At 40.4% G+C, this 15,544-nt stretch overlaps 1 protein-coding gene across 1 annotated transcript in view; it reads right to left on the reverse strand.

The window, feature by feature from the left end:
• The window catches only part of WDR49 (WD repeat domain 49), a 138,131-nt gene that overhangs the window by 53,310 nt on the left and 69,277 nt on the right, over positions 1 to 15,544 (reverse strand). Inside the window, exons 8-9 of the mRNA XM_058730420.1 lie at positions 7,113 to 7,277; positions 3,080 to 3,195 (exon numbers count right to left, since the gene is read on the reverse strand). Of these exons, the coding sequence (XP_058586403.1) occupies positions 3,080 to 3,195; positions 7,113 to 7,277 (281 nt within the window). The remainder of the gene's footprint in view (positions 1 to 3,079; positions 3,196 to 7,112; positions 7,278 to 15,544) is intronic.

A 15,544-nucleotide genomic window follows, 5' to 3' on the forward strand; every position in this document is an offset into this window, starting at 1 on the left:
GTGAAGCTGAGTGAGAAGGAAGAACCAAGGTGGATGTTCAGGTCTCTGGCTGGTAACCAAAGCTCTGAAGCCAAGAGAGCAAAGCAGGTTGTGAGGAGGGGAACAAATAATAAATTCAGTTTACAATATGTTGAATTTGAGATTGCAGTCAGACGTGTCCAGAAAGCAAATGGGTAAGTGAGCTTAGAGAGCTAAAACCTGAAGACAGAGATGGAGACATCTACAAAATATTGCCTACCTTTCAAATGAAGCTCAGGACTAAGGCAGATAATACATGTAAAGGGCCTAATGCTAGAAAGCGCTATAAATAAAATAAATCAGATGCATATTTAGGTACCTCAGTCAATAAATGTAATATCTAGCCTATCCTGGGCAAGATTATCAACCAAACTCTTTAGTTAGATAGAACCTAAAGTTAAAGCTACAGCTTAATTCGAGCCGCCTCTCTCTAGGTTTAAAGAAAGCTTAATGGGGCGCCTGGGTGGCTCAGTCAGTTGAACATCTGAGTCTTGATTTTGGCTCAGGCCATGATCCCTGGGTCATGGGATTGAGCCCTGTGTTGGGATCTGTGCTGAGTGTGGAGTCTGCTTGAGATTCTCTCTCTCCCTCTGCCCCTCTCTACCACTTGCTTGCTGTCTCTCTCTCTCAAAATAAATAAATAAGCGTTAAAAAGAGAAAGCTTAATAAGCTGTCAATCATCCAGTTGTTTCTTCTCTAATCACTAAAGTGTCAAGGAGTTGGCTCAGTGGACCATCCTCCCCCCACTATACCCCAACAGTTGACCTGTCCACTTGCCTCCTTTGTTAAATACCTCCTGATATAAAGGAACCTGTCAAAGTCTGGTAAAATGTATCCTAACCTAAGGCCTTTGACTTAGGAAATAAACTTTTAAATCTACCAATATAAAAGTGAAATAACACAATTGAGAATGCAGTCCTTTAACTTTCAGTTCCAACTAAGGGATCCAAGTCTTGACAACTTTGCAGAAAATGAAAAAGCTGGGGAAAGATAGAGGGAGTGGCAACTGTTCCTCCTACCTCAGTCTGTCCACATCTCCCTCTCTGAGATTAAAAAAAAAGTAACCCACCGAGAGAGATCAGAACATCAAGTGTTCCTTTTTCTTTCTGTCTTTCTTTTTTTTTTAAGTTTATTCATTTATTTTTGAGAGAGAGTAAAAGAGAGCACACACGCACAAGCATGCAAGCGGGGGGGGGGGGAGAGTGTGGAGGGGAGGGGGGGGAGAGAGAGAGAGAGAGAGAGAGAGAGAGAGAGAGAGAATCCCAAGCAGTCTCCACACTTTCAGCATAGAGCCTGACATAGGGCTCAATCTCAGGAACTGTCAGATCATGACCTGAGCCAAAATCAAGAGTTAGACACTTAACCGACTGAGCCACCCAGGTGCCTACTTTTTTTTTTTTTTTTAAGTAAGTTCAATGCCCAGTGTGGGGCTTGAACTCACAATTCAGATATCAAGACTCATATGCTCTATGGACTGAGCCAGCCAGGCACCCCAGGTGTTCTTTTAGGCCACTTTTAGAGGACTCTACTCATTTAATCTTTTAAAACTAACCTGCGCAAGCAATCAAAGAAACCTTACTTTTGATACAAATTTCTAACTATGGATATCTAAAAATTATAATTAAGAAAACAGTACCTCCAAAGTTTTGACTTACACTTAATAAATTTTAAATTTTTTTTGTTATGTTCAAAATTTAAGTTGGATCAGCTATATACTGTACATCTACCATACCATAATATTTGAGAATTAAACTTATTTACTGCCACAGCCCAAAAGGAATAATCAGGCAAAAGTCTGTTAAGAGAAAAGTCATTAATGGATCGTGACTGTTCCCAAGATGTGAAGAAGCCTTGTCTTTCAAAGGTGAAGATTATTGAATTAATTCTTAATATCAAGTGGAGTAACGTGGATTATACTTTCTTTCCTTAGAGTCAGACTACCCTGAAAACTAAGCTGTAAGTGGCATTATGTTTTCTCATCTGCACATGCACATTTGCATTAGAAGAAAAAGCCTTTCATGTGATTGATAAAAATCCCCAACTATATACCGTTAGTTTTCTAGGTATAAAATCTGATTTTAATCCTGGCTTCAAATCATGAAGATCAAAATTCCATAGTGAAAATGTGGGGCAAATTACCTATTAGAGCCATATTTTGTGAACTGTTGAATTTATGGACAATATTTTTTCAGAAAATATCACACTTTAATTTTCCTAGTGCTTATACAATGCCACAGAAAAGGTCCTGTTTATGATCCCTTAGTTCTCTCAGGAGAAAAGGAAAGAAAAGTAATTTTCCTTCTAATGAAATGGGAGAATTGCTCTTTGAGAACAGTAAGCAGGCTGTGAAAGCCCTCTCTGCCCTGATATGAAGCAAGTGCTAACACAATTCAGCAGCCTATCTCCCTCCTTGCTGCAATTTAAAATAAGTAACGAGAGAAGAAATGAGTTTCCTTGATAGTTGAAAGAATATAATTTATACTTTAGGAATTTATGGACTATAAAATTTAGGAAACTTTTGGAGTTAATACTCAGGAAGGGGTATTAGGGCCTTGTCTGGAATGGTTAAAGAAAAAGATTCCAAAAGCCAGAAGAAAGCCTTCTAATGCCATGATCTTATGATGTTTTAGCCCTAAGCACTCAGTCAATCCAAACAGTTTCATTCACCAAGGTCACCAGCAAGTTAATGACTCAGTATCAGTCAGGGTTTCTATGTTGTCTTATCTTTTAGATTTTGATCCAAATAAAAACACTCTCTCTCTCTGGGGCGCCTGGGTGGCGCAGTCGGTTAAGCGTCCGACTTCAGCCAGGTCACGATCTCGCGGTCCGTGAGTTCGAGCCCCGCGTCAGGCTCTGGGCTGATGGCTCAGAGCCTGGAGCCTGTTTCCGCTTCTGTGCCTCCCTCTCTCTCTGCCCCTCCCCCGTTCATGCTCTGTCTCTCTCTGTCCCAAAAATAAATAAAAAACGTTGAAAAAAAAAAAAATTTAAAAAAAAAAAAAAACAAAAAAAACAAAACACTCTCCTTCTGCCTTCCCACGGTTTTGCATGAAGCGTCTCATACCTCTCCCAGCCTGTAACCAGTATTGTCTTCTTAAGAACCAGAATCTGTGAAATATCCACAGCTCCCTCTTGCCCAACATTTAGGGTGTGGTGACAGTATCCATTGAAGTCCCATACCTTTAAGAGAAAATTTTATTTTTTATTTTTTTTTTTATTTTTTTTTTTTTTTAAATTTTTTTTTTTTTTTCAACGTTTATTTATTTTTGGGACAGAGAGAGACAGAGCATGAACGGGGGAGGGACAGAGAGAGAGGGAGACACAGAATCGGAAGCAGGCTCCAGGCTCTGAGCCATCAGCCCAGAGCCTGACGCGGGGCTCGAACTCACAGACCGTGAGATCGTGACCTGGCTGAAGTCGGACGCTTAACCGACTGCGCCACCCAGGCGCCCCTAAGAGAAAATTTTAAATCACCTTTGAGACAAGAAAAGAAAATGTCTTCTTCAGTGAGTAAAACGACACAGGGTAATCAGATTTGTTTAAGCTTTTGTGTTTATATTCTGGACTAGGGTTGATTCACTTAAGGTATGCAATAATTAAAGAAAATCCTCTCACCATTTAAATTTACCCATTATATTGATAATTCTACTTGTAACCCTACCCGTCTATTCTAATAATGGTCGACTCAAAAGCTATTAGTCAGTATGTATTTTTAAGGGGGACACTACAAAATCACTTAGAGCTACATTTTGGAGCGTTGAGATCATGGTTCTCTAAGTAAATCTCTCTAAATTTCAGTTTCCTCATTTATGACACAGGAAGCTTACTCCTCTGGGACATTTGGAGGATTAAGCATCTAATACAGAGCCTGAAATACAGTCCTTATGTATAGGTTTCCCATCTGCTCCCAGTAAAATGTCCTATTGTTAGTGGATGCCAGACCCAGTCCTACAGAGGAGAAGAACTCTTGAGTTTACTTCCTCAGGCAGTGGGTCAGGACCCAGGCCCAATGGGGACACTTTACAACAGAACATCACCAGCAGTTAAAACTAAGCCCTGCTATGAAACATTGCTGGTGCCTCATACACAAAGACCAAGCTGGCAGTATGAAAATTAAATTGCATATACCCTTTGAATTAAAAATTCAACTTCTAGGAAACTGTCTCACAGAGACACTTAGATGTGGGAAATGACATGTTTTAAAGGCTATTCTTTTTTTTTTTTAAGATTCTTTTTTTCAAGTTCATTTATTTATTTTTAGACAGAGAGAATGAGCAGAGGAGGGGCAGAGAGACAGGGGGACAGAGGATCCAAAGCAGGCTCCATGCTGACAGCAGAGAGCCCGATGTGGGGCTTAAACTCACGGACCGTGAGATCATGACCTGAACTGAAGTCTGATGCTTAACTGACTGAGCTACCCAGGCAGCCTTGAAGGCTCTTCTTGAGGCACTGTTTATAAAAGCTAAAGACCTGAATCAACCCCGTTGCTCATTAACAAGGGACTAAGCAGAGGGCCTGGGTGGCTCAGTCGGTTGAGGGTCCAACTTCAGCTCAGGTCAGGATCTCGCAGTTTGTGAGTTCCAGCCCCGCGTCGGGATCTGTGCTGACAGCTCAGAGCCTGGAGCCTGTTTCAGATTCTGTGTCTCCCTCTCTCTGCCCCTTCCCCGCTCATGCTCTGTCTCTCTCTGTCTCTCATAAATGAATAAACATTAAAAAAAATTCAAAAACAAAAAACAAACAATAAGGGGCTAAACAATCAGAATATGGAATATCTATACAGTAGCATATAATGCAGCCATTAAGACGAAAACGTCATTTCCATATTTCTAAGCTCTGCCCAAACTGGACCAGCTATGAAACGTTAAGCAATTTGCTTTATCTCCTTGCGCTTTAGTGTCCTCCTCTGTAAAAGTGGCATAATAATAATACCAACTATATAGATATATAGATGTGGGGAGTGTAGGGGTGTGTGTGTGTAAAGGGGTGTGTATGTATAAAGTGCTTACAACAGTTCCTGGCTGTTAGTAAGTATGCAGTAAAAGTTAACTACATTGTTAATAACAATGTCAAGGTCCGAGACAATATGCAAAATGCAGAACTTTGTATATACTGGGCTGCCACTGAGAAACAAGTGGTGCTCCCGGGCTAGAAGGATGCGTGAGAAACCATTAACAGTGGCAGCTACAAGGGAGGTGAGAAAGAGACTTTCTTTTCACTGTATAACTCTTTGATATTTCAAGTTTTACTGTATGCATACATTAATTATTCAAAACACTAATTAATTAAAAATCAGACACTTCAAAACCATGATAAATAGGGCAATACTTTTAAATCTTTGATGACATAGGTACTGGTTTTGGATTCTAAATTATAAATGAGATTGGAAAATGTCATTGATTCCTGTCTCTTCACAGAATATGTCCACAGCAGCTCAACTCTGATTTATGCATCCTACATAGAGGTTGCCAAATTTCAGAATTCTGTTATTATGATAAAGATAAATGTACTTTCGAAAGCTGTGATTATACTACTAAATTCACATTAAGCCTTCTGAGATGCAGGGCTTGAGCTGAAATGTTGAAGGGTGCTCTTCACCCATGTCACTTCATTGTCCTCTCAACATGGCTCCTACCAAGCCCACCTAAAATAACACCCACACATAGGTATCGCGAAGATCTGACTGTCCCCAAGTCCTATTAAGTCCTTTAGCTGGGACTGTCTGCAAGCTCTTAGCACCCCTGTAGGTTTGTAAGTTTGCCCTACTCTGGACTGTGTAGTTGGTTACTTTCCAAGACAGGGGTGAAAGAAACCTCATCTATTCATTTCAGTTCTCAGTTCAGTCTCATACCCTGGGACTAGTAAGTGGGATACTCACTTGTTCCTTTTACCTAAGCCTGTCTGACACTCCAGTTTCACTTGTTCTTGTTTATTCCACCTTGACTATTGGGGTTGGAATTGTCCCATTACCTTCCCAACGCCTTTCCAGTAGTCCTGTAAACTAGATTACTTAAACCCAAGCTCTCAGTCCCTAACCTCATGCTGTTAACCTTCCCAGAGGCCCAGCTCTGTTGATTTACAGACACTCTCATTGCAGCCTGCCATAGCACCTCCTTCACATTGACAGGTGCCACCCTAGAATCCCCTGAACGCCAGCTTCCATCATGTTCCACGTACATATCCAGATAACCTTCCATTAACCCGTTGGCAGGCTACCGGCATGCAACATACACCCCACCATGGAAGATACACCTAATTAATACCCTTCTTATTCCAGTTATGACAGAAGTTGAGAACTATTCAAAGCTTATTCTGGGAAACTGCCTTCTGTTGCCTCAAAGTGTCACAAGCCATCTCCAATCAAAGATTGTCATTAGTCTCAGAGCTGAGGGGGGCAGAGAAGATTCACTGGTAGGCGTGATTGCAGATAGCAAATATCTAAGCTTTGCATGAAAATTTGATCATTTTTCAAAGTATAATAGCTCTCATCTCCCAACAGAAATTAGTAATAGCTATAAAATAATAAAAGTGGAAGTATTAAATACTGGAGGTTTAGGATGATAATAAATAAGATAGTGATTGTTCTTTCTACTATCCGTCTTCACTGTCTCACTTGCCTTCACATAAATGTGCAAATTATAACATGGGTTGATTTTGAAATATTCATTTGCCCCCAAATTTGCATCTGTGCCATTTTAACAAGTTTTCTTGGTTGCACTGATTTCTCATTTTACAAACTAAGAAGAAAACTAGGGACATTAGCTGAAGCATAGGAAAATTATTCAGACTTCTTATTCCCCAAAGTAGTCCTCTATCCAGAACTCTGAGAAAGGCTTTCTGAAATAAGTATGCCAAGTTGTGTTTTTATTCTAAATAATTTATTCAGAGAAATCATTTACTCATTTTTCCACTGAGGCTTTTTTTTTTTTCCCTAACAGCTTTGTTATTAGATGGTATGGGTTATTTAACTCTTCTAATCTTGTCTTGTCTTTCCTCTTGCATGGCCAAAAAGGCAGAAACAAATATAGCTATAGCTGTGTCTCTTCACATAGTATTTTAGCCTCCTCATATGTGGATAGAAAGCATCACTGTGTTCTCACCTTTACGGTCCCATCTGTGCTGCCAGTCAAAAGCCGGGTCTCATTTGCATCAAGGGCCATAGTGCTGATTTCTGCATTGCCATGGCAACCAGTAAACTGTTTGATTTTCTGCCCAGTGTCTATCATCCAGAAGGCAACAGTAGACCCCTCATCACAGCTGATTACCTAAGAGAAAATAACATTGTAAAGAAATTAAATACAGTCCCAGAAGCCACCATTTTTATTTCAATAAAAATATCTAATCTGTGAATTTCCACTACTGAGATCCATCCACCGCCATAGTTAGAGGCACATTTGTAACATACTTACTTTCTCTTTGTTAAACTGGTAACATTTCAATTCTTCAGCTGGAACTGAGGTAATGCAGTCATGAGTCTCTTTACCAGAAAAGATAGGACTCTGCTTCTTTTACCCACCCTTCAGCTTACACTCTAGAGGCCGTACTGAAATCGAGTCCTATTGAAAATAAACTTTAAAATCTTCTGCATTTAAGTGACAAAGCTGATTTTAAGTCACGGTGCTCCCACACTATTTACTATATGAAAAGAAGCATTTTACTACGCACCAGCTTCCGTTTAGCATTCAGAAAAGAAAGTGCTACCCAACATTATCGGGGGGGTGGGGGGGGAGGGGAGTTAATTTTAACAAAATGCTAGAGCTATCACTTTCAACGCCATTAGTCCCTTTCTTCCTCCTTTCTCAAGGTGCTGCATATATGTCTACAGCGAAACACAATTATTCATGACTTGCTAAAAACAAAGAACACAGGAGGATTAAATCTAAGTCTGCAATATACACCCCAAGAGGAAGGCAGCAAAGCAAATGCTAGAAGGGATGGGACCACATATAGTAGCCCGACAATGGGAAATTTTATAGTGGCAAGCCACCTGCTAATTTCAGCGCTAGGTATTTAGGCACCCTTTAAGAGGTTAGAGTCACCTCACCCAGGGGCGCCTGGGTGGCTCAGTAGGTTACGTGTCCAACTTTGGCTCAGGTCGTGATCTCACAGGTCGTGGGTTTGAGCCCTGTGGAGGGCTCTGCACTGACAGTGTGGAGCCTGCTTGGGATTCTCTCTCTCTCTTTCTCTACCCCTCCCCCACTTGTGTTCATGCTCTCTCTCTCTCTCTAAAATAAATAAATACGCATTTTAAAAAATCATCTCACCCATATGATTTTGAGACCCAAAAGAATGAAAACCAAATGGACAACACTGAACACACAAATAGGTAGATAGGAAGGGGCCTGAAGGAACAGGTAGACTTTGAGAGAACTTCTGGCATGTTTTTGTCTTCACAGGTATCAATTACCATGGTATAAATGTTAAGTGTGACAATAATATGTCAATTTGAGTATCCCATTTTTATAATTACATAGGTTATTAAAATGTATCAAATGTATATTCAGAAGCCTCTAGAGCTGGCCATCACACATGCATGCTTTCATTCGTTTTGTTGGCAAGCACTGAATATCCACTCTGTGCCCAGCTCCGTGAGAGCAGCAGGGATCACTAATGAATCCCTGCTCTGAAGGAATCTACAGCCTAGGCTTGAACACTAAAATCACCCGAGGAACTTTACAAACCATGTCTGTGTACCAGATCAGAGACTCTGCTGTAACTGAACTAAGGAAGGAGCATTTTTTAAAGAGCTTCTCGGGTTCCTGAAGTGTGCACCCTGGGTTGAGCACTATTGGCGTAGACAGAACAGACAAGACACAGACAAATGCCAAACAAAACTACAGGTTTAGAGGTCTCTCCCTTGGTTGTTGCAGAGGCACAGAGAGGAAAACCCAAAATCCACTTGCTGGGATGGGGGATGGGGAATAAAAGGCGAGGATGGTCAATGTGAGATTGAAGATAGGAACATGCATTTATTGGATGCCAAGCCCTTTACAGTGCGTATCTCACTTAATCTTTCTAAAAATACTGTAAATAATGTTAGTGCCCTCATTCTACTAGGGACGAAATTGAGATTCTAATCAGCTAAGCACCATTCCCAAGCCTACATAATGAGGTTTGAATCATGGGCTATCTATGACAGACACATCATCAGGCCTTCTCTATTGTAGCATAGTATTCCAGATAATTAAGAGTGTGGTTAGAAGAGAGAACTTAGGCAGTATTCTACGCATGAGAAGCAATACGAAGTGTCATGGAGCCAGAGTGCGCAGAGGAGGAGATAGACGGTGGGATACGAGGTGAAGAAGCAAGCTGGTGACTGGTACTGAAATTCCTACTGAGCTGTGCTGGAGATCTTAACCAGGGAGACTAGTCCAATGGTGAGCAGAGGGGAAGGGGGTGGAAGGGTGGGTGAGACAGGTGATGGAGATTAAGGAGTGCACTTGCCATGATGAGCACCAGGTGATGTGTGGAAACGTTGAAACCCTATACTGTACATCCGAAACTAACATGACACTGTATGTCAGCTAAACTGCAATTAAAATGTTTGAAAAGAGCAATGTTAGAGAATAATGAGTCATGTGTATAAATGACTAGGTAGGGGCCTTAGCTTGCAAGAGACTGTCAAGTGGAATGTATGCCTCAAAATCAGCAGCAATCACTGTTCTTGGTGAGCGCGAGAGTGATACAGCATTTTTTGTTGGTCGGTTTGTGAAGGTACTCCTGGCAATGATGTGGAGAACAAGCTGGGGGTGTAGGAAGACCATCTGGGGACTTCTGTCATAGTCCAGGCAAGAGATGTTCACCTGAAACAGCAGTTCAGAGGTAAAAAGGAGAAAAGAGACAGGAAAAAAAAGGGCCACCATTTAACAACATTTGTGCTCAGCAGAGAACTGATCGTGAGCACATGCTCTCTTACAGCCTTTTTCCCCTGAAATTACAAACTGCGACTCTGAATCAAACAACTTCTTAAATGATGTAAAACTATATGTATGTTACACATTTTCTCTCATGAAATCAAAAGTAGCTTAAATATTTCATCACCGTTGTGAAACAACAGCATGGTTTCTAGGACAAATGGCCTGAATCTTGAAACAATGTGACCTACCTCTTCAATTACCATTCGAGATTAACTGACTGTGTTTCTGTCCGCTTTGCTGTGTGCAATACACATGGGGGTCGAGAGCACCAGGTCTGAAGCTAGGATGCCTGAGTTTGGAGGTCAATTGTTTGACCTTGGGCTCATTACTTAACCTCTCTAAGCTTCAGTTCCTTCACTTATAAACCAGGGAGAATCATAGTAACTGCCTCAAACCATTTTTAAAAGGTTTAACTAAACTAATATTTATAAAGCATTTAGCATAGTGCATGGCATACAATAAATAAGCCGTAAAAGTTAACTAGTGTTACTATTCTAGTTAAGCTTTATTTGTCTGACTCTCCATTTTAGGTGATATCACTTTTCATATACAAACTAGTTCAAAAATATTTAATGTCTTTCTTTCTTTCAACCATGACAGTGAATATAGACAATTACAATTTTAGAAGCCAGATTGTAGATGTACATTGAAATTTCAAATTAGGTCAGATTTGTGAATTTTTCACGTAATTACCTACGAATTTCAATTGCATTCATCAAAAACAAAACCATGAAGACATACAATTTTCCAAGCATGAGTGAAAATTTTGATGGCGTTTTAAGAAAAGGTTAAAGGTTGTAAAGGGTTTTATTATTTCTATTCAAAAAGTATTTATTGACCACTTACATGTTAGGCATTTCCATACTAAATGATGGGCATTCCCTGATAAGAACAAAACAATACAAAACAAAAAAAGCAAAGTAAAATGTGACCATGTTCAAGGAGAAGGCTTGCCCACTTGTCCGAGACTGGCATCGTCCGCGTCACAAAGCATCTAATCAGCAACCACACCACTTTTATCTGCTGTAGACATTCAATGAGGAATTAGTAACTTTCACACTTTGCTACTTGCAGCAAAACTCTCCCTCCGCTGCCCACCTGGCTGAACCCCAACGCTATTCATCAGTTTTCAGCACCTTTCTCTGCTCATTGAATGATTTTTCATGAAATCAGAATCAATAATGGCAAGAGTATATAGCCAGTCGGATTTCATTTTATGGCAGTCTGCAACCTCCAGGAAAACAACGTGCTGAAAAACAAGGACTGACTGTGTCACAAACATCCTACCAGGATTAACCAGACTCTGCTGTCACTATGACAATCTCAGAATACAAGAATAGCAAGACAGGTGAAAAGACTTTCAAAGTTTGGTGAGAGAGGAGTGCACTTAACATCACTTGGCAGGTGAAGGAAGTGTTTGACTACGGGACGGTGAGGACTTTATTTTTAGCAAGCTGATTTTCTCAGTAATAAAGCCCAGGAATAAGTATTGGCATTGTATTTACAGGCCGGATTTTGATGATACCAAATCTCATGAAGTTTTTGGTTCATTCCTGGCTGCTTCTTATCAGATGAGACCTCAAGTGACGAGGACGCAGCAGGGCCCCGGCAGTATGCAGGGCAGAAATGATACTACCCTAAGAACTTCACTCCAGTGCGAGTGGGTTTCAGAGCATATCGTTGTTCTCCACCTTATGTACCCAAGCTAATAACCATTTAGGAATATATGGGTCTTTTTGTCTCTCTCATCTGAAGCTGTCACAGCCAATGAGGCAATTCTAGGAGATACGAGGTTGTATCCATGTCCCTTAATTGTCTTCTTATATTCCAACAGCAGTAGGCATTTTAGTTGTCTCTCCATGCATTCCAAGTCCTAGGTCTAAGCGGGAAGGGAAATCAAAAATTACAGCAGCAGATATCGCTGGCTACCAAGGGGTGAGGACATTTGATTTCATTGCTGTTTATAGTTCTATTTTCAGTCAGTCCTGTTTGAGGCCCCATAATATAAAGCAGGGTACCTCCTTTATTTCTATTGTGCATCAAATCTCTTAGAAGTTACATCTCTGTAAGTAGTGAGGCGAGGGGAATGATAATATCTAAGTCCTGGTACGGAAGAGGATTCAAATATTTTAAGGCAGCCATTCTCCATTTATAAATCTTATTTATTACCTCTTGTAGAGTAACTTGTAATTTGCTCTTTCAAATTCAGTCCTCGAGTTTACTGAACCCCTACAATATGGAAGACCCGGGATTTAGGTGTTGGGGATTCAGCAGTAAACAATCCCTGCCCTTACATTTAGTGGAGGGAAAGACGCAACCAGATGAGAAAACAAAATAAAATTAAAATATATGGCTAGTGGTGATAAGCATTATGGAGAAAAATAAAACTGAGAAGGAGGAAGAAATCACTGGGAGTGAATGCAAAGCTGGGGGCTCAGAGAAAGCCTCCCTGAAGAATCATTTGAAGAAAGACATGACTGAGGTAAAGGAGGAAGCCACACAGATACCTAAGTGAAGAAAGTTCCAGGCAAAGGAAACAGCAATGCAAAGGCCCTGAGGTAAAGTGCCCTCGGCACATCCAAGGACTAGCAAGGAGGTAGGCTTAGTGTGAGTGAGGGGAGGGGCAGCAGGCTGTGACCACCTTACATAGGCATTCAAAACACTTTCCAAATCACCAGGCAGCCCCAGGAACTAGGTGACAGAAAAATACCACTTTCTCTTTTTTGGCTAATATTTACTTAGCTTTTACTCCTGCTCTGTTCCATGTGTGTTTATATGGAATATCCTTTGTCCTTTGTCAGAACATCTACAAGGGAGGTATTATAATCCCTATTTTATAGATAAGAAAACTCTTGTTTAAAGAAGTTAAAAATCACTCGCTCAATACAAAGTATTGGGAACTCTGACTAAAACCTCACCACTTCACTCATTCTAAACAAATAGCTGAGAAAACTCTACTTCAAAAAGCAGTTGAGATTGGACTTCCAAGGTTCCAGTTCTGCCTGCTCAGAAGTCATCCACCCTAACAATAAGTAAAAAGCCAAACAAAATTCAAAAATCAACAACCCTTCCCGGATCAATAATAGAAATGAGGGCAAATTGCTATCCCCCAGAACTGGAGAGATCAACAGGCAAATAGACAAAATAACAATTTACCAGAGCAGGAACTCGTGAACCGAAACTCCACGGGAAACAGTGCTGAGATAGAAAAACAAGAACCGTAATTGACGAATTGCTGGAGGCTCTAAGTGGACGAGTCTGAGAGCTAAAAATTCCAGGGGGAGCCAGTCATAGGGGGGCCCCACAATTTTATGAGCTTTATTTTGAGGATATCGACCAGGTTTTTACTGTAATTTTGGAGAAAAACCCCCTCCTGCTTCCGGCAGGGGCAGAAGCAAAGAAAAGATTTCAAAATACATTAGAGTAATTCTGTTCCTCTTAACAAGGTCTGCGCTGGAGGGAAACTACTTAACCAGGGCCTCACCTGCTGGGGGTTTATCAGCACTCAACTGACCTGAGGAAGGAAAATACCAAATTCTAGCTGGCTCTAGCCTTCCTGTGGGATATAGGGTGGGGAACAACTGGGAAGCCTATGTGAAGCTCACATATGTCCAGAAGCACAGGCTCACAAAAGACTGACACCTAATCCTAGGAATATAGAATCCTTCCCCGCCCCCCACCTCACCACCACACTTCTAAAGGCCTATTTACAGCAGTTCCTTTCACCATATGTCCCACTATCAAGAAAATATTACTATGAGAGGAGAAGATCGGATTCAGTAGGCAGAGAGGGAAAGATTAGGGCCTGAGGTCCCTGGGTAGGGAAAAACACATATTTTGGAACAATGCTGGGAGTGTCTGACCACAGCAAATCCCCTCAGGTGCAATGTTCCTCTTAAGAACTAACAGACCCCCACCTACTGTCCCTCAGGTTTCCCTCAGGAATTTGAGGAAAGACCTAGGTATGGCTATAGGCCACCCGGCATACAATGGAAATTAACCAATCAGGAATGACTCAACACCTCGAGTTATCCAGCCAATAAGGGTAGAGCCTGAGAAGGAACAAGGAGGAAGTGAAGGGGAGAGTAGGGGAGGGCTAACCAAAACCTTATAAAACAAGACCCTTGCGTCTTGTCAGGGGGCATTCACTTTTGAATATCCCCTATCTGTAAAGAGCTTTCCTACTAGTCTAACTTTGTAATCTTATACTCTAATAAACTTTTTCCTGCTGCTCATTTTGTGTCCACCTCTTAATTCTTCAAAGCGGAGAGACAACGAATTCTGGGTATTGTGGTGAAAGATCCTGCAACACTACAAAACATTCTAAAAGGCAAAAAAAAACATAGTTTGAAGAAAGAGAGCAAGCATTACACCCAGACATGGCAGCAGGGATGTTGGAATTATCAGATCGGAAATTTAAAACAACTATGATTAACGTGCTAAAGGCTCTAATGGGTAAAGATAGCATGTGAGAACAGATGGGTAACATGAGCAGAGAGATGGAAATTCTTAGAAAGAACCAGAAAGAGGTGCTACAGATCAGGAGGGAAGTATGCCTTTCATGTGCTTACTAACAGACTAAATGTGGCTGAGGAAAGAGTCTCTGAGCTTCCGGATATATCAGTAGAAACCTTGAAAACTGAAAAGGCAGAGGACAAAGACTGAAAACAAAAACAAAATACAGTATTCAAGAACTGTGGGGCAACGACCCAAGGTATAATATTCACACAGTGTGAATACAAGTAGGAGAAGAAAAAAAAGGAACAAAAGAAATACCTGAAACAGTAATGACTGAAAATTTTGGCAAATTAATGACAGGTACCAAGCCACAGATTCAGGAAGCTCATGTGACCCCAAGCAGAATAAATGCTAGAAAAAGAAACATAAATAAATAAATAAATAAATAGCAACACCTAGGCCTAGTGAAGTCAAAGGTAACATCTTAAGAGAAGCCAGATAAGAAAGACAACTTATCTTCAAAGGAACAATAAAGATAAGAATTACATTTGACTTCTCCTTAGAAAACACAATCCAGAAGGGAGTCAAGTGAAATATTTAAAGTGTTGAGAGAATAAACCTCCCAACCTAGAATTCTATATCTCGTGAAAATAACCTTGAAAATAAAGAAGTAGACTTTCTCAAACAAACGAAAATTAAAGGAATTTGTTGCCAGTAGGCCTACCTTCAAACTATGTTAAAAGAAGATCTTTAAAGATAAAGAAAATAAAGTCAGAAAATTGGATCTACACCAAAAGGGAAAAACATTAAAGAAAGAATAAGTAAAGGTAGAATAAAAACTTTTATTTTTCTTGTTCTTAATTGATCTTAATTTGATCTAACAGATCAAAACAATAATACCAACAATGCACTAAATTATGTATGCTTATGTATACATACATGATTATATAGAGATATATCGTTAAGAGTCTCTTATGATTTGTTTCCCTCTCTCTTTTTCCCTCTTCCCAAATGTTCATCTATTTTGTTAAATTCCACATGACTGAAATCGCATGGTATTTATTCGTCTCTCTCTGATTTCGTTAGTGTAATACACTCTAGCTCCATCCATGTCACTGCAAATGGCAAGATTTCATTATTTTTGATGGCCAAGTAAT

This window comes from Neofelis nebulosa, chromosome 5, assembly GCF_028018385.1.
Source record: "Neofelis nebulosa isolate mNeoNeb1 chromosome 5, mNeoNeb1.pri, whole genome shotgun sequence".
NCBI lineage: Eukaryota > Metazoa > Chordata > Mammalia > Carnivora > Felidae > Neofelis > Neofelis nebulosa.